The sequence below is a fragment of the Lupinus angustifolius genome, chromosome LG07 (assembly GCF_001865875.1).
Source record: "Lupinus angustifolius cultivar Tanjil chromosome LG07, LupAngTanjil_v1.0, whole genome shotgun sequence".
NCBI classification, from domain to species: Eukaryota; Viridiplantae; Streptophyta; class Magnoliopsida; order Fabales; family Fabaceae; genus Lupinus; species Lupinus angustifolius.
This window is the reverse complement of record NC_032015.1, coordinates 2,345,159-2,365,689: the sequence shown is the minus strand read 5'-3', so window position 1 is coordinate 2,365,689 and position 20,531 is coordinate 2,345,159. Positions and strand designations below refer to the sequence as shown.

Below are 20,531 nucleotides of genomic sequence, written 5' to 3'. Positions count from 1 at the left end.
ACATCATTTAACATAGAGATCGTATTAGTTAGAAATAAAATTAATAACATCGTCAGAATAAGCAAGGGTTAAAATTAATAACATCATGAAAATAAGTAATATAGTATATGGTAGAAAATTTGGGAGTAAAATTATTATTTTCACCAATGTTATTAAATTTGACTCGCACATTAAATGGGAAGAGATTTTATATTAAGTTTATTCGGTTAAAATGTTTGGTTAGACCAAATGATATCACATATAATAATAATCATATATAATTCTATAATTATATATAATTATATTGAATTAATATATCTCCATTTTTTTAACATGAAGAAAACAAAACATAAGAAATGTTTGTTTTTTAATTTTAAGTGAACTCTTTGATTTAATTCCTTAAATATTTCAATTTAACTAAGTTTAATATGATTGAATATGAATTTTCCATGTTCAAAACGTTACAATCATTCACTCATCAAAAATCAAATCAAAATTATTTTCAAATCCAATCAATAGTAGGATCAATAGAATTACCGATTGGATTCTCATAAGAATGATTTTAACAGAGGCTAGTGCAGTTTGTGATAATTGCGGGGTGATGATTAAGAATTGAAAATGTAATTATTTTGTTGAGAAAGAGGGTTTGGTGATGAAAGGGTCGTGCGTGCGTGTAGTGGTAGGTGAGGATGTGCTTTGTCATATTCATAATCATGTGTGATTTTGAGATTGAGTCTTTCATTAATTGTATACTCTTCCACTCCACGTATGGCCTTAATTGTATAGTCTTTGACCTAAAATTAATGTTGTGAAAATGGGACCATGTAAGCTTGTTCAATCACAAAATTGATGAATTAGCCCTTGCAATGATATGTAGGTTATGCAAACATAAAAAACTCTTGTAATTAGGGTTGTTTATGCTTTTAAGATATTGTGTATTACTGAATCACACATTTTGTTTTAACAAATCATATAAATAAAAATAGTTTTTATATTATTTTAAATTTTTCAATATATAATATATATTTATATATAACTTTATTTGTATGTAATTTAATCAGTGTACCATTAATTAAATTATTATATCATCATACAAGTACTATGAGTGCTTTGATGAATACAATATTAATAATATTGCTTAAAACTATATTATGAGTTTAATACTCAGGTGATTTATTATATTCCATTATATGTGAATATGATTAATCAAGTGTGAACAATTCTTATATAAAACTGTGATAACAATAAATTTGGGTTTTATAACCAATCATACATGATTAAGATCAAGAGTTAGTTATTAGTCACATGATAGTCATTTGTAAATAATTTTTAATTTTGACCGTTCAAATAAGATCAAATGATACATATTAATTATTATCATTTCTCGTAACAGTGCATTGTTCTCACATGAATCACTGTCCAAACTAAAATATTTACGCTGATATAGTTTAGTTCTTTAATAATACATGTGCAAATATATAAATCATGAGTAGATATTATTTTTAATGCAGAAGATTTAAAATGCTTTATATATTAAAGGTGTTGCATCTGAAAAACCAACTAGTTCGTGAATTACAAGATTAATTTATATCGGTGCTTAGTTGATTTGTTTTCAATACTTACCACGTCATGTCGGTAGATTTTGTCTCATTGTAGTATGTTCTTAAGCCAAATAAGGTATTGACAATATATATGAATTTTATATACTGTTAATATATGATTTATATTTATTTATTATTTATTATTAAAAAATAATAAATAATATAATATATGTATATAAATCTAGTGATAGTATATATATTATATTTTTTTGTTCTCATCTAAAGTTTATTCAACAATAGCTTGTGCAGTTATTACCATACATGCGTGAAACTAAGGTTTTTCCTTGTGAAATTATATATATGATATTGAATAGTTCTTTTGGTTAAAAAAATAAATAGAATTTGCCATTTGTTTCTCAATAAGTTTAACCTTTCTAATTAAGAAGTTAGAATTACTTTCTATAGCGATGAGGAAAAAATTTACCTCAAGTTTTTAAGGTGCTACATCGAATAGAGAGTAGGATAAAATAGTATTTGGGTAATGATGATGATTTGATAGTTGTGGTGGTCGGTATATAGTGTAGTATAGTAATGGGGTTGGTGGATTTGGTTGTTGAGGAAATGATTGAAGCAACGTGTAAATAGTGTTTAGTGTTTAATCTATAAATTGATACTTTATATTGTCCTTAACCTACTTGAATGAAATTAAAGTATATCAGAATTGATTTTTCCTAGAACTACATCAATAATATAAATAAAAATCTTCTATGTCTACTATTTTATATTATTATATCTACAATTTTTCATAAATAAAAAACAATCATCTCAATAAAAACAAATCATAAGAATCTTTATTGAGAATAGTTAATTGGAAATTTTTATACAAATATTCAACTTCATTTCTTGAAGAAAAGCCCCATGAAAAAGTAAATGATAAAAGTCTCCAATGGTTTCCCATTAGACTATATATAATAGAAGTCTTCGTGGTAGTAGATTACAGGAAAAATTGTAAACCCTTCCTTTCACTGCAAGTAGGAGTGATTATGGGTTGGGTTGGGACAGGCTAAGGCTTACCTTATCCGACCCTAAATATTGGTTGATTACTTTTTTGAATTCGGACCCGACCCTAAATAGTGATCAAGTTAGCCTTTAAACTCGACCAAACAATATATCCGATTAAATATAATGCATACTTATTTTAGATAAAAACTTCTCAGTATTATTTATTATTATGAATATGTAGTTTGATATATAAAATTATATATGTATATATATTATTAATCATGTATATATTACGGAAAACTTAAGGATATCATTACTCTATACATATTTGAGTAGAAACACATACAAACATGATGAGCGAATGACCTTGGGACGGGCCGGGACATGATTGGTCCCTATCCGACCCTAAATATTGAATGAGTCTATTTTTTGAACCCGAACCCGGCCATTAACTCGATCATAATTAGACAATATCAAGTGAGCGGGTAGGGTCGGGTCCTAGTCACCTCTAATTGTATGTAAGGAAAAAAAAGTGGAGAAGCATAAAATAATAAAGAATACCCAGCCGAATAACATGGGTTAAATAAGGGTTTACCTCCCTAAATAGTAATAGGAGTAGAAGTGTACGCATCCCTATTTACTTAAATTAAGAAAAAATCATTGTAGAACACAGCAGTATGGAAACTCTCGTGGACAGGGAGTGTCCCCTGTTTCATAAAGTATTTGTCTACATGTACCTATTTCATAAAATAATATAAAATAATTTATTTTTTATAATTTTTTTCCTTTAAATGATATATTATGATTGACTTGAGATACCAATGGAGACGTCAAAGGAGACATGAAATCTTCATCCAACTCCGTCTAATCAAATAAGTTAGTTTTACTAATAATAAGTGAAGAACAACGATCATTTTCATTAATGGAGAGACAAATTCATATATTTCTATTTGTTTTTAATATCAAAAATACAATTTTATTATAATTAAAATGATAAATATATCAATAAAAATTGTATTTCTCTTACTTGCCTCTAAATTAATCGTAACTCAAGTTAAACTTATGGTCCCTACAGGCAAAGAGAATTATTTGAAGAAGAGAATGCCCACCAATGATAAATATAAATGTGAGCGATTGAATAGGGCCTAAGGTAACTTTAATCCAATGGTTTCAGAGGACTGGGCTGGAATGGTTTTCGATTGTATATGGCTAACTTGGGCCGGGCTAAGGGGACATCATACCCATGTCTTACGTTTGGACTTAGAAGGATGTCTTCATTTTGGAAATGACAGAATAATGAGCGAACAAAAAAAGGTACATAATCATTACTAAGTTATTAGTCAATATTCATGCACCACCATTCAACCATTCTCTGACATTTTCATAGCAAACCAATTTTGTTTTTTTGTTTTTGCATTTTTAAATGATAGAATAAAATGAGTCTTATTAATTAGATGGACAAACATTGGTATGTTCTTCTTGCTAGCAGACTGAAGAGACATGTCTTGTCAATTTTACATGATAATTGGGGGTAAGTTTACTTTGAAGCCATGACTTAAATTCATACACAAAAGTCTAGACAATCCACATATATAAATTGAGTAATGATATATGCTCTTACAAAATTCTCATACAAATTTTACTACATCATAATAAAATGATATATATAACTTGTAAATCAATAATTAATAAATAAAATATCATTTTGGAACATATTTTACTTATAATTAATATATCATTTTTCATGTAAACTATATGCATTTCACCTATAAGGCAACAATGAAGTTAGTGTTGGACAAGAGTTGGAGGTATTCTCATGTGTATTGTATATATGCTCACAATTAGTGTTTATGAAGCCACGACAAGTGCTCAGTTTCACATATAGAAGCAATTTCACTAAAAGTACGTGTTTAAAGTGTTCATTGCATGTATTAATATTAATGCATGTTCATGGGTGGTGGACTAATGATGTAAATGATATAATTGGTATATCTTTGATCAACGGTTTGTGATTATATGGTACTAGTGTGTACAGGCACTTCGTGTCTGCCAGTCAATATTGTATGATATTATATATTCAGTTTTTATATATTTCATTTTTTCATAATTAGAATATATTTGTTGTATTCAATGTACTTTATACTATAATTTGTGTGTTTATGATAATGTATAGTTTAATGTGAGAGATGTGGTTAATTAATGTGTTGGTAGTGATTAATTAGAATTATATGGTTTTTTTTGTAAAAATTAAATAATGTGAAAGACAAAATAGGAAGTGAAAATTACACCATGGTGGAAGTTACACCATGATTTGGCTTTATATATACCAGTGTGTACAGCACTTCGTGCCTGCTGGCGAATATTGTGTGATACTACATATTCAATTTTTATATATTTCACTTTTTTTGAATTAGAATGTATTTGTGGTGTTCGGTGTATTTTATATTATATTTTTTTGTGTTTATGATAATGTTTAATTTAAGGTGAGATATGTGGTTAATTAATGTATTGGTGGTAGTTGCTTATGATTATATAATTTTTTTGTAAAAATTAAATAATGTGAATGGCAAAATAGGAAATGAAAATTATACCATGAACGAAGTTATTTCAAGTTTTGACTTTATATATAACTAGTGTGTACAGGCACTTCGTGTCTGCCAGTTATATTATGGTACCACATACTCAATTTTTATATATTTTATTTTTAGAATTAGAATGTATTTGTTATAATTTTTATGTATTTATGATAATGTTCAATTTAATGTGAAATATATATATTAATGCGTTGGTGATGTTTATTTATGATTACTAGCGTGTTGACATGCACTGTCGTGCTTGTCAACCCGCTTTCCTATCATTTGTAATGTATAGTTTGTATTTTATAAATTCAAATATAATTTTTTACGCTAAATTTACGGTTGAATTTATTCAATTGGTCTAATATTCAATTTTTTAAATACACTTTTAAAATAAAAGATAATAAGGATAAAATAAAAGAAATATTATATGGTTTTTTGGTATAAATAAAAAGATATTGAGAGCAAAATAGGAAAACACAAATTACACCATGATGGATGGTTATTTTGTGTTTTCCCTTTATTAATAGTATAGATATAGATATATCTGTAGGTAGATATTTAAGATTCTTGTAATTATTATATTACTTCTTTCTCAGTTCTCCATCTTTATCGATATGTTATAATTGGTTATCCCTAAAACAATGTTAAATATTTTGTCTGAACTTGATTATTAAGGACCACCCTCTGTTCAAAGAAGACCAAATGGGTCCTTCTAATTTCTCCCTCTTGTTTACGTTATTTTTTAAGATATAATTGTGTGTTAAGCTCATATGTTTCTTTTGACGTAAGCTGAAATAAATACATATCTGCTATCTCACACTTTATGTCATTTCATGTTCCATAGCAATTAACTAACTATAAGTCAAAATGTTGGGAGAAAACCGTCACTTTCAACAGAGCGGTGGTGTGTGTCAACATTGCACTAAACACAACATAATTTAAAGCAACATATCCAAATATAAATAGAGTCGAGAGAAAAAGATTATTATTAGAAATTAGAAAGAGAAGGATTGGGATACCGGTTGGGTGATAAGAGTACAGATGGCAGCCAAAGGAAGAAGCAACTTGTTGGTGCATGAAGCTGAAGTGGGGCCCAGCGCCTTCAATTCAATCAGTAATCCCACCAGGACACGTGTCAATAATGGTGACACGTCCACACCCGCCAATTACAGCTCGACAACTTCATACACCCGCACACAGTAAAGATATTCAATTATTTTATAAGAGGACAATCATCTTTTTATTGAAATAAAAATATATTTACGTTGTGAGGTTCTTGTTAAGAATATTCATTGTATAAAAATTCTTTTAGAAAATATGGATCCTAAACAAAAAAGGAGTACTGAAAAACTTTTATATAGTGATGTAATATTTCATTATTTATGATGATACTTGTTAAGAAGGACAATTATACATTCTAAAAATGATCAGTTTATTACAAAAAAAGATAAAAATATACATTTTGTAGTAAAAATAATAATAGAGAAATTGTATAATAAATTGAGACTCAAATAAGAATGAAAATAATATTTTATTATAAGAAAAATATATATGTTATTATGAATTTATATAATATATATTAAATTATAAAATACTATGTGGATTGCAAATAAGAATGAGTTAATATTTCCTACATTAACATAGCATATACATATAATTATTATATTTAGTAATTTATATTTATGTCAAACTCATACCTTATTAATAAAAAATATTAGTCTAGTGGTGTAAAAACTTCTAAACCTCTATAATGATTAAATGGTTAATGATTTATTTTTTATGATCGACATTTGTTGGGAGAGTTATCATACATCCAAAATGAACTAATTCATTTCTCATAAGATAAAGGGATATTTTGGTTTAAAAAAAAGAAGACATATATTATTAAAAAATTAGTAATTTATAATACCAAAGTTATTCACGTTTTTTGTCAACAGTGTAGCTGCTATAAACTATTGTGAAACTCACTTTAATGTATAAAACAAGTGTTCCATGTTTTATTAAGGATGAATAAATATGCGTATTTTTTCATGTGCATAAAATTTATATATTAATAGTGTAAAAATATATACATAATTAGTATATCATCTATCATTTATTTAAATTATATTTCAATGATTAACAAAAAAAAATGAATGATATGTACATATTTTTCTCTTGTATTCAATACTAAATAATAATAAATGCATTATTATCTATTTTTATAAGATATATACAAAGAGATATTAAAAGTGATTAATCGTTGTCTTTAAAGAAACCTTTCTTTTTTTGCCGTCATCACTGTCTCTCGCTCTTAAATACTCTTCGATCAATGGTCGTGGTTGATGGTGATGGATAAATGCTCTAACGAAAAGCCCTTACTCTTTCACCGTTCAACTTCAATGGCTTATTCCTATCACCACCTCAATTGTTCCAAAGCCCAAATGTGCTTCTTCAAGATTCTCAACGCTATTTTATCTATCCCTCCTTTCAATCATGAAAATTCTTCGACTCACGGAGATCGTGATGATAGGTCTGAGTCGTCTTCTCCCAATAGAAACACCAGTAGAGGGATTAGTATTGATTTGAATCTGAGTATCTATTCCACTACGCTGTGTGGAGGATCCGAATCTTTTGTCAATAATGAAGAAAACAATCAAGAAGGAGAAGAAACTATGGCTAAAGCTATTCAAGAAAAGAGTGTGGAAGTTTCACAGGTTAAGGATAGCCAAGTTCAAAGCTTTGAGGTTGAAAACAGTGAAATTGGTTACGTGGAATCAGAATCGAAAGAAGAAGGAGATGGAAACAAAGGTAAAGGAGATGGTAAAGTGGAAACGACATCGTTTGGAGATAGTAATTCATTTGATTTGCTTGTTGAAGCGGCGAAAGTGATGTCTGAAAAAGACGAGTCAAACTCGGAGGAAGAGATGAAGGGACTGAGTTACGAGTCAAAGAATGGAAGAACAAGGAACTGTGCGTTGCCGTATAGGTACAGAGATTCGGTGGTGGAGCCATTGAAACGCAAGCAGAAACTATCGTCAACCTCAAACGCCAAGAAACGACGACGGTAAAACCCTATTCATCTTTATTTATCAACAAAAACGACATATGGTATGGTGGGTCTATCATGTAAAGACACATCTATTATAATAAAATAACATATTTATTATTAAAAATATGAATAAATTAAAGTTGTTGCTTCTTTATTAATGGAGAGGATCCCTATTCTATCTATTCTATTGACATAGATTTCCAAACTTTTCTCTCAATATAATAATATTTTTCATTTTGGAATCAATGATGGCTACAGTGCAAGCATCGAAAATAGAAAATCTAAGTATGGAACATGCGGAGTGGAGCATCTGCTGAAGTTGGATTGGAACCTAATTTGAATATATGCTTCTTCTTCGAAATAGCACAGCTCTTCGATTCATGTTTCCTAGTTAATATTGTTTGGTTCTTTTCTTTCTTTTATAAAAAAAAATGATAGTCAATGTTGTGACTTGTGAGGTGTTCACATGGTTGATGGTTTTGATACTTGTTCTTTTTTACCAACTAAGTAGTTTTAAGTTTATGGTATCACTCAAATTAGGAAGAAATGGAACTTAAATTATGCAATCGAATAACTTCGTCGTGTTGGTTTCTTTTTCTTGCAAGCACCAACGATATGAATGACAATGTTAATGATTTCAACTTGGAAGACATCAAGGATATCACTAAGGGTGGAAACAGGCCAGACCGCCTACCAGGGGCCTATTACCTGGCCTATAACAGGCCAGGCCAGGCCAGGCTTTCTTCGTAAACAGGCCAGACACAGGCTTTTTGAAAAGTCTATTTAGTTAAATAGGCCAGACTGTAGACCATCCAAAAGGCCTATTAAGCCTAACAGGCCGGCCTATTTAATTATATTATGTAATATGTTCATATTATACAATTTTAATATAAGTAATATTATTATACATATGTAATATTAATATAAAAAATATAATTTAATTGTTAGGGTTAGAAGAGTCTAATTAAAAGTAGGAATATTAATCTATCTAAATGTAGATATGATGACCTATTTCAAGATGATATAGTAAAACAAGCTTTTAAACAGGCTAACAGGTCAGGCCAGACTTTTAAACAGGCCAGGCCTAGGCTTTGAATTTTTTTTTAAACATGCTAACAGGCCAGGCCCAGGCTCCTACATACTATATAGGCTGGGCCTGTTTAAGGCAAAGCCTGGCCTGACCTGTTTCCACCCTTAGATATCACAATATCAGTGCGTGCTAACAGTGAATAAAGTAATCATAGTACGCAGATGTGACTGTTAACGAACAAACTTTATGCTGAAGAGACTACGATCATTTGTGTCATTGCTGTTAATATAAACTTTTCTTTTTTCTAGTGTACCAAAAAAAGCAGAGGGCCTAAGATATTACACAACTGCATTATATTTAAAGCATTTATATCTCAGGGAAAAGTCCAAAAACATTCTGTTGTGCAATTAAATCCTGCAAATTTGATTTAAATTACTTTACTGTATATATATATTAACTTCATTGTCAGATATAGTTAAACGTACTTTAATATTTTCTATTTTCGTTCTATTTTTAATAGATAAAATAAACCATAGAAATTCTCTTTCATCTAAAAAAAAGTACTAAAATATTGTAAAAAATGCAAACTCTTTCAATGATACAATTAAAGTAAACAAAAACTTAGAGAAGTTTGTCCCTTATTTCACCATGAGCTAATTTTCATAGTCATGGAGTAATGGATAATATTTTTTGGAAACGGGAGAAGATAGACTTACTTTTAAAAGTAAGTTAAAAAAAACTTATGTCATATTTTAGTCATAAATTTTAGGAAAATTTAATTATTTAAATTAGTGAGTATATCTAAATCATTATATTTCTCTAGAATTGATGGCTAAAAACATGATGTAAGTTTTTTAAACTCTCTTTAAATAAGTGAATCTCCTCTCTTTGATAAATAAGTCACGGAGATTGAACATATAAAAACATATTAACCATCCAATTCATTTGATACCTTATCTTCATTCCAGTATTCCACTCTTGCATGTGTTGTACGAGTTGAAGCCCAATTAAAATACTACAAACGTGTTCCTAGGCCCACTTAGAAAAAGCATGAAAAAACAGGCCCATTTAGGGCATTACCTCAGTATAAATATATTTATATTTGTAAAACCCTTAAACCCTCATCTTTCGTCGTAATCGTCTCACTCTGCAGCCGTACCCTTCTTCCATCACTTTTGCCTCTCTCACTTATTTTCACTATGTCTGTTCCAATGGAGTTTTGGGGTAACGATTTCTCTATTTTCTATCAACTTTTTCTTTTAGTTTTCGCTTCTTTTTATTTAAACCTGTCATCGAACTTGCTATGTTTATTTTAGTCTTATATTAATGTTTGTGGTAAATTTATTTAACGTCAGAGGCTTTCATAAAAAATTACAATGATAATTCTATTCACTAAATATTTTGTCATCGTCGATGAAATTTTTGTTGCTCCGTAATTGTATGCGTTGGTTTGAATTTTAGGTGCTGAGGTTAAGGTAGGGCAGGTGGTTAAAGTTGATCAAAATGAACTACTTGGTGTAACAATCCACCTTTCTCAGGTTAGACAATTTCTTATTTATTTTATCCGATTTTCGCCGAAATTGGCCTAAAATCTCTAACGTGTGTTTCCTTCAGATTGCTCTTGGTGAATCAAAGAAAGACAAAGCAAATGAACCTGTGATTATTTCCTTGAAAGTTGATGACAAGAAGTTTGTTTTGGGAACTCTTACTAGGGATGGCGTTCCTCAGTTTTCTCTGGATTTATATCTGGACTCGGAATTTGAGCTTTCTCACAATTCGAAAAATTCTAGTGTTTATTTTAGTGGATACAAAGTTGAAAAGTATCCTTGACACAATTTGCTCTATCATTACTTGGTTAAACTTTTTGTGTAATTTTGATTTGTTGTTTTATGAGAGTGATAACTTAAAATTCCAAATTGTGCAAATTTTTTGAATAAATCTTGTTTAAATGTTCTTGTACTTAATATGCATCACTGCTTTTTTCCCTTAACTTATGCTGTTGTTGTACCAGTGACATCGATGACGTATCTGACTTTTCTGGTGAGGATTATGCATTTTAATTTAAGCTTGCTGTTGATATTTTGATTATGTCAGTTGCTCAAACATTGTTCATTGTTGCATTTTGTATGATTTGTACAGATAGTGATGAAGATATCCCATTGTTGACCAAAATTGATGGTATACACTTCCTCTTAATCTGAAATATTGTCAGTTTCACATATTATCATAAGTGTCTGATAAATAATCATATTCTTTTTAGGGAATAAAGTCGAGACTGCTGATCCAAAGAAAGACAACGAGAATGAATCTGATGATGACTCTGTCGATGAGGATGATTTTGGAAGTTCTGATGAGGTATTTCAGTTGCTTTGGTTGTAACATACTATTCAGTATAATTTATCATTCTATGTGGAAGATGTTCAGTTGTACTTTTTGTTGTGCTATGTGCACAAAATGTTCAAATGAGATACTTTTGCAGACGATCATTTTTGTAGTAATTTCATGTTCATTTCGGATTGTTTGGTGAAGTCAACCATTGTTTTTGTTCTCCAATTAGAAATATCTTTTGATTTTATTAGCTGGTATTCAAGAATTTACTGTTTAGTAACATTTTGACTCTGATCATTACAGTTGGGTGCTAATAGTGATGATGAGATTGACAGTGATGAAGATGAATCTGAAGAAGAGACCCCTGTTAAGAAGGTAATGCTAGTCCAGCTGTATCATTTGTTCTTTTGTTTTGTCATAATGTCTTATGGTTATTATGTCTGTGTGATTGGGTCTTTGCAAGCTCTGAAATATGGCTTCATTTTTTGTAGGTGGATCAGAGCAAGAAGAGACCCAATGGACCTGCATCAAAAGCTCCAATTCCTGCCAAGAAAGCTAAAAATGCTACTCCTGAAAAGACCGGTTAGTCTTTGATCTATATCAGTTTCCTCCATGGTTCATCTGTTTTCACACATGAATAATTAGAAAAGTTATTTTCTTGAATGCTTGGTTTAGTGCATAGTTCTGTACCGTAATCTTTGTTAATGCATTCTTACTTTAGCATGTTCATGGGTGACAAATGTACAGATTGGATGGATTTGGATCCTAATGTATGAAAGACCATCCATTGATCCATATAAATCCATTAAATCATATTTTAAATTATTTAATCCATCTATATCCAAATTTAATTGATGAGTTTCAATACATCCCTGAATCCGTTCTAATGGATTGGATGATGGATATCCATTTTTTATTCTGCAGAAATAGTATTTTGATGAATATCGTCATTTTAAAAACTAACATTTCAATAAAGCTTTTAAAAAATCATGTTGATTTTTTTGATTTTTTTTAAGCAACACTTCTTAAAAATGTGACTTTTGAACTTAAAAAATAAAACACATTTTTTTGCAACATTCTGGAAGCATGTGATTTGTAAGTTTCTATGTGTAAAATTTTTAACAAATATTTATATATTCTATATATTTAAGAACAAAATTTTAATATTAACCACATTCACATGTCCCATCATTGATGTCACCTAGCAAGTGCTACCAAGAATATATAAGCCATTATGAAAATTTAATTTATTAAAAAAAAAAAACAAAGTGAGATTGAGAAGCACATACAAGAAAGTGAAAGTTGGGAAACTGGAGGAAATTGAAAAGCAAATGACAAACCGTTTGTGAATATTTTTTTTTATGTATTGATTATCCATCCAGATGGAAGATATCCACTGGATTTATCTAATGAATTTGAGCCCATTGAATTATACTCATTGAAATATATTAATTTTAATTTTCTTGGATTTGGATATAACCTCGATAAATTTGTTACTTCTAAACATGTTATTAATGGAAGTTGTCATTTCTTCTACAAAAACTTGTCATAGTAAATTATACATCTAAATGTCCTTCTCTATATTTTAAACACATTTGAATACTTATAAAATTCACTAGTAATATTTGATTCAATTTGTGTTGCAGATGGTGGTAAGAAAGGTGTACAAAAATCTACTCCCCACCCAGTGAAGAAGGGTGGAAAGAATTTTAACAAGAAAGGGCAACGCTCCTAATTCAGTTGGACAGAATAGTTTTGTTCAGTTGATTATGAGTTGAGTTACTTTTTTTGTGGTATCGCATTTGTTACCTTATCCATGTACTATTTTCCCGCTTATTACAAGGAGTATAGCAAAGAGCTTGGGTATTGTATCCTTGTTCTTTGGCATCTTAAACAAACGATGAGTTAATTTGAATGAATGGTTTTGAAGTTTTGTTCGACATTTTTAGGGTATGTATGTCAAAATTGCTGCGTTTAAATCTTGGTTAGTTATTCAATGTGTTAACCCTTTTTTCTTCTGGGTCCTCTACCGTTTCTGAAGTTGATTACTGAAAAAGACATTAAAAGGATATCGTGTTCTACAAGTTTTAAATTTTAGGTCATGTTTGCAGTGCGGTTGAACACTCGGATACAATGTCTCAATCATTTAATGATGAGGTTAACTCACTCTAAGTAAAGGTAATGAAATTCTAAACGTTTTCAGCTACCCATAATAATTATGGATAATTATCTAGGTAAACTGTGAGTGGCTTCACCTAGACATCATTTACTGTCAAACATTAAGAAAAGATTGTAGTAAAATGGCGACAATATTGTTCCCTTTAATTTTTTGCTTAGCGTTTAGTTTTCTTCTAATAGTGATAGCCAGATATTACTCATTGTAGTAGAAGGGATACTTGGAAAAAAGTATATGATTATAAAGGAATCCCTTTATCTCCATGATGTAGAAGCAATTATGACATCAATTAGAATATTCCTTTCTCTTATGTATGATCAGTGTTGTTAATCCAATACCGATCAACTGGTTAGGGTATTTGTAGAGTGGTATAATGATTCAACCGGTAGTTCATTAATTAAACTGCATACTGACCCGTATGATCGGTACAGTTCAATTGAAAACCAGCCAGTATGACTAATTTTAATTGATATGATTGTATGACTAATATAATTATTATATCGTACTGGTGGATTTTATAATTATAATAGTCACTTTCTTTATACCAGTTGACAGTTGTACACAGTTACATTGAGGATGACATATTTAAAACTAACATTTCAGTCATGGGTAGTTAATTGTTCCTATTAGTCCATTTAAAAGGAGCCTTTTTAACCTATTTAAAGGCAAATCAGATTGCTTATTTAATAGCCCTATAGCATAAATTATATTCACACCAATTATGAACAAATTAGATTGCTTATTTATGAACAAATCAGATTGCTTATTTATGAACAAATTATATTCACACCATTTACTTATTATCATACTTTTTTGATCTCAAGTTGAAGTAAGCTAGGTAGCCTTACAATATTCCTGGTCAACCATATAGAGTAAATGCGACGTACTATAAACAAAGAGTAACATTAAAGTCAAAATCATTGTGTAACAAGGGCTATATAGGGGGGAGTGTTTTAAGCCTAAAGCCTTGTGTAAGGCCACACGGTGGAGCTAGGAATTTTGTGTTAGCTAATACCTGTTTGCTATTTGGGATATTGATGAAAGCTTGCTGTTTTTCCATGGCAAACCATATTAAGTGAGGAATTGATTTTTTTTTTTTGGATAATTGCTCATCTCAACAAGTGTTATTCCTGGAAGTTAAACTCTTGGATTTTTTTTGTCTATCTGTATAATGTGAATCTAACATGACCTTATACCACTTGATTAATATTTTGTTGGTAGTGAAGATTAGATTTAGTTGTTAGATTATTCTTTTCCATTATTTTAAACTGCACCCGACAATTATGTTATAATATTTGTCCCAAAAATTATTATTAATGTTAACTATTCTTAACAAACTTAATTTTAGGCAAAGAGGGAGTTAGGATAACGCATATGGGTTACAGATAAGAAACTTAACTAGTCCTAACAACCTCAATTCTCAACATGTGGTTTCTATTTCATTTTTAATATATTTTTGGGTCTTTCATATATACATCTGGCCACTGTGACCATTTTCTCCAATGTGGCTGGTGCCATAAACTTGTCAGTCTAATTTTGACAAAAGCTTAAGACCAACTACTTTATAAAATGCTTAGATATAATATAAGTCATCAACATGCTAACAAGTTGCCTAGAATTATTATAGCCAAACCAATATTCACCACAACTCTTTTTCAATCATATGGAAGCATACCCTGTACCACTAGTTTCCTATGTAGACAACTATACTTCAACAGTTTTTTACTGGTCAATTCACATAAGTCATGGGTGACGAGTTTAACTCCTCTCATTAGTGGACTCTAGGAATATGAGTAAAAATATGTTTTTAATTTTAATTTTTTATTAAAAAATAATCTAAATTTATGTTCTTAAAAAACAAAATTTGCCATTATGTGAGAATCATCTTTGAGGAGATGATATCTATCCATAGTTGATAACTCATAATATTTAGAGTATGAGAATAGAAACCCCTCCACTACTGAAGATATAAATACTTCAAATTTCTTTTGTTTTCAATCACAAAAATATTATTTTATATATTTAAGATGATATGTGTTATTATATGGTGATTTTTCTGTTGTTTTTTAAGAGAAATGATAAAGTAGATTTCAAAAATAGTGTAGGGACAAAAATATTTGTTAAGTTGCATAAAAACATATTCAACACTGTCAACATGGTCATATTGCCCCTTCTTTCTGTTCATATAAAAGCTAATGGTCATATCCCAAATTTCTCTTTATATCAAGATACCAAAATAGCATCAAAAGACTTCCAAGTCCCAACCTTTGTTTCATTTGTTAGAATTAGGCAAGGTGAATAAGATGGTTCCAACCTCAATAGCAGCACATGAAACATCAGAAAAATCAAATGAATCCCAACAACTTCACTACCAAAAAGATGTTGATGCAGGCGCTCTCTTTGTCCTCAAATCAAAAGGTACTCATAATTTATACCTTTCTTTTATGCCTCTTTAGTCCTTACTATGTTTACCTTTTCCTTGAACATATAGCACTGTGGTTCATCTTGTCCCTTATATTTTCTTTCTTTTCTTCCATTCCACCTTTCCTTCTTCAGAATATATTGCTGATTTTAGTACTCTTAGGAACAATGAAGTCTTTAATGACTATATTACATTTACGTGAAATTAATGGACCTGTTTCCTTGTGTGAACATACCCCTCCACAGATATGGAAAGGAATATTAGCAATGATCCCATTATTCCCTATGCCAAAAACGAAAGAATCAAGAGTTCAATGTCTATATACTATTATCATAAAGATTTATGCATACCCAATATGTCATTTACCATTTATTTGTATTATATGTTTTATTAATAATGGTTAACATAATGATGGAGGAACGATAGAATGATATTGTATCAAATTCATACACCGTCAACACTTATATTTTTTTCCTGAATAATTAATCAATTTTCAAACATACATTAAGATTACCAAAGTGAGTCACAGTAGTCAAGACAATGAAACCTAAAAGTCCAAGTACTTAAAAACCTATCAAAAAGTCCAATAGGTGAAGTATTAAGAAGTTATCTGTGTACATGGAATTAACGGATTCGTTGCATCATGTGAACAAACCCGTCACCACCGCCTCAAATATTGAGACGAACATTAATATTCATTTGACTCCCACGCAATTAATTTTGTCTCAAGTAAAAAGTCTACTATACTTGAATATATAATATTTAGCATGTACTCGCATGCTTGGTGCATATTTTAAAAAAACAAAGTCATGACTAACTTTAGTAGCTGGCTTTTGTAATATAAATAAATAAAATCATTTCATTTTTTATTGTTCTCACTTCTATCTTGATGTTGTGACAATGTATAAAACACATACAATGTTATTACATACATTTTTTTCTTAATATTATATTATACTATCACCGTGCCACATCTTTATAGTTTAAGGCAAGGCAGATTTCTAATCATTAGTTTGGTTTCTATCTTATAGGAAAGTATCTAGAATAACTCTATTAATTAATTGATAAATATATTAATTGATGATATAGTAAAACATGATACTATATATAATTATGAATGACGAAAACAGTAACTAAATCTTAAAAATACAAAACAACAAAAGCTCTAAAAAAACACTAAAAATGATAAAAGATGTAGAACGGAGAGGATAAAATATTAGTAAGATATTAATATATGATATGAAATTGTATTATTTGTAGGTTCGTGGATACACTGTGGATACCATTTAACAACTTCGATTGTTGCTCCAGCACTCCTAAGTTTACCTTATGCGTTCACATTTCTTGGATGGACAGCTGGAATATTTTGTTTAGTGATTGGAGCATTTGTTACTTTCTATTCATACAATTTAATATCTCTTGTTCTAGAGCATCATGCTCAAATGGGTAATCGCCAACTACGATTTAGGGACATGGCTCGCGACATTTTAGGTACACAACTCTTACATTATCTTATTTATTTTAAAAACTTTAATATTATCTAAGTAATAATAATTGAGTAGGTTAATGTTTAAAATATGAGTCTAGCATCTATGGAAATGTTCAAAATACTATGCACGGATTCGACCTCCCTTATTTAATTTTCATTCCAAACTTTTACAACTATTGGGCTCATTGCAATTTTTTAGTCCTTTCCAAGTATTTGTTCTACATATATGTATATATTTTTTCGATGAGAAAAATTGTATTAAAGAGAGCATAAATATTGTCCAACCCATTAAAATTATATTTTTTTTAAGCTAAGTTAATATACTACTTCACTTTGGGAAACAAAGATGAACATAATGGGGTAAGTAAGCATCATGTTGGCCAATTCATGTGCCAAATTAAGGCGTAGAGGCTAGAGCTAATGTAATACTATCCTTGGCAGGTCCACGGTGGGGTCGATATTTTGTGGGGCCAATTCAATTCGCAGTGTGCTATGGTGCTGTTGTGGGTTCTACTCTTCTTGGAGGACAATGCATGAAGGTTATTTTCAACTATTCATCACATTCACACACTGAAAAATACACACATTTGACCTGTTTTCCCAATGGAATTTAACTGCAGGCAATTTACCTGCTATCAACACCAAATGGGACCATGGCTCTTTATGAGTTTGTAATCATATTTGGATGCTTAATGCTTATTTTGGCTCAAATCCCATCATTTCACTCTTTAAGGCACATTAATCTGGTTTCTCTGGTTTTGTGCTTAGCCTATAGTACTTGTGCTACTGCTGGTTCCATATATATTGGTATGTCTTTGATCTCCTTTCCTTCTTTTGTCAATCAGTAATTTGCACTATATCATTGGAATTGATCTAAACATAAAACTGATGTACAATTCTTAAGATGTTCATGGTACTGTTTTCCAATAAAACATAACATATGTGACAACTTGTACTTATGATGTGCTTCATGTGTCATGTTTTAAATTTTATGGGAAACAACATGATAAGTATATATTGAATTGTATCTAAAATTTTCTCCAAGAAACTATTTGGTCTGGACTTAGCTTTACCATTATTACTACAGGAAAGTCATCAAAAGGGCCAGAGAAGGATTATTCTTTGAAAGGTAATACAGAGAATCGCGTATTCGGAATCTTCAATGCTGTTGCCATCATTGCCACAACTTATGGAAATGGAATAATTCCAGAAATTCAGGTCTGAAATAGTTCAACTCCCTCAGATTACATTACACACAATGCATAATGCTTAATGCTCACTACTCTGTACTATATGCTTGCATTTTCTGTTGCTACAGGCAACATTGGCACCACCAGTGAAAGGGAAAATGTTCAAAGGACTAGTGGTTTGTTACACCATACTCACGGTCACTTTCTTTAGCGTAGCCATATCTGGTTATTGGGCATTTGGCAATGCATCTGAAGGCCTCATTTTAAGCAACTTCGTGGACAACGGAAATCCGTTGGTGCCTAAGTGGTTGATATATATGACCAACATTTTCACTATTGCACAATTATCAGCAGTTGGTGTGGTAAATAGCAAACTCACACTCCCTTCTTTACATAAACATGTCACATACAAATTTAACATTAGGCCAACATATCTATGTTTAAGGATAAGAAGAAATTAAATTGAATACCGAATTGTATCATTTGATGACATAAACAAGTAGCATACAAATTTAACATTAGACCAACATATCTATATTTAAGGATAAGAAGGAATTAAGGTGAATACTGAATTGTAACATCTAATGCAGGTATACTTACAGCCTACAAATGAAGTGATGGAACAAACATTTGGGGACCCAAAAAGTCCTGAATTCTCGAACCGCAATGTTATTCCGAGAGTGATTTCGCGGTCATTAGCAGTAAGTATCGCAACCACAATAGCGGCAATGCTTCCATTTTTCGGGGATATAAACTCGCTTATAGGAGCTTTTGGATTTTTGCCACTTGACTTTGTTTTGCCAGTGGTTTTCTTCAACTTGACTTTTAAGCCATCGAAGCGAAGTCCTATTTTCTGGTTGAACGTAACTATTGCTGTGGCCTTTTCAGCATTAGGAGCTATAGCACTGGTTGCAGCAGTTAGACAGATTGTTCTTGATGCCAAACATTATCAATTATTTGCCAATGTTTGATCACATTGCATTGGACTATGCCTTGAAGCTTGTGTGTTTTGTATTTCATATAAGCTTCTTTCAGATAATGTGACAAGGGTTCAGGAAGTACACAATAAATTTAGATATATTCAGCTTTTGTATTTTTCATTTTTTCAAGAGGAGATTTATATGAGCCCTTAAGGCTTTTGCAATGTTTTAAGTTATTGATGTGTATATAGACAATCACAATATATGCAATCACAGTATCCCAAAACTGAATACACTAATACCTTATTAGTATGATAATCATTGTTATCTGTGTATCTTTACAAACATAATGGAAAGGCTAATGTTGGACATGAATATGTTCTATGTAATATCTTAGGACAATATTTATGGACTATTAATGTAAATATTTGTACATAATCATTATATCATATACCATTTATTTTTTCCTAAATATTTTTTTTTACCAAAATAGTGAGTAGAGAACTATTTCACGATCATAATTGACTTCCGCTGCTCCTCACAACTTGGTAAAAGATTACATGTATTTAACTAACAAATAATTTTTTTTACATGTTATAATGTTGTTACGGCCTCCCAAGAGCCAAGCCTATAAGGAAATGACTTTAGGGCCCTCTTTTAGAAGGCCCCAATTTTGTTTAATAATTTGAAATAATAGAAAATAATATTTACTTAATAAATAATTCTAATTTATTATGACTATAAATGTTTTCCAGAAAAACCTCTTATCTTCTCGTGATTTTCCCTATTCTCATAAATATTATATTAATAATTATTAAAATGATAATTATCAAATTTTAATCTT

At 30.2% G+C, this 20,531-nt stretch overlaps 3 protein-coding genes across 4 annotated transcripts; all 3 read left to right on the top strand.

Moving 5' to 3' along the window:
* Positions 7,360-8,843, top strand: LOC109353039. Its single transcript, XM_019595226.1, has 2 exons — positions 7,360-8,147; positions 8,391-8,843. Exons 1-2 carry the CDS (start codon positions 7,426-7,428, stop codon positions 8,470-8,472), a joined length of 804 nt encoding a protein of 267 aa, XP_019450771.1. The 5' UTR covers positions 7,360-7,425; the 3' UTR covers positions 8,473-8,843.
* Positions 10,267-13,436, top strand: LOC109352045 (histone deacetylase HDT1-like). The gene is made up of 9 exons (XM_019593825.1): positions 10,267-10,386; positions 10,624-10,700; positions 10,777-10,982; positions 11,174-11,202; positions 11,302-11,340; positions 11,423-11,517; positions 11,794-11,865; positions 11,982-12,072; positions 13,137-13,436. Exons 1-9 carry the CDS (start codon positions 10,362-10,364, stop codon positions 13,223-13,225), a joined length of 723 nt encoding a protein of 240 aa, XP_019449370.1. The 5' UTR covers positions 10,267-10,361; the 3' UTR covers positions 13,226-13,436.
* On the top strand, positions 15,885-19,923 carry LOC109351980 (GABA transporter 1). 2 transcript variants are annotated; one of them, XM_019593720.1, is made up of 7 exons: positions 15,885-16,084; positions 17,349-17,579; positions 18,019-18,116; positions 18,198-18,384; positions 18,665-18,795; positions 18,896-19,129; positions 19,358-19,923. In XM_019593720.1, the coding sequence occupies exons 1-7, from the start codon at positions 15,970-15,972 to the stop codon at positions 19,736-19,738; spliced, it is 1,377 nt and encodes a 458-aa protein (XP_019449265.1). In that variant the 5' UTR covers positions 15,885-15,969; the 3' UTR covers positions 19,739-19,923. The 2 variants fall into 2 exon arrangements, with proteins under 2 accessions (XP_019449265.1, XP_019449266.1); XM_019593721.1 differs by lacking the exon at positions 17,349-17,579.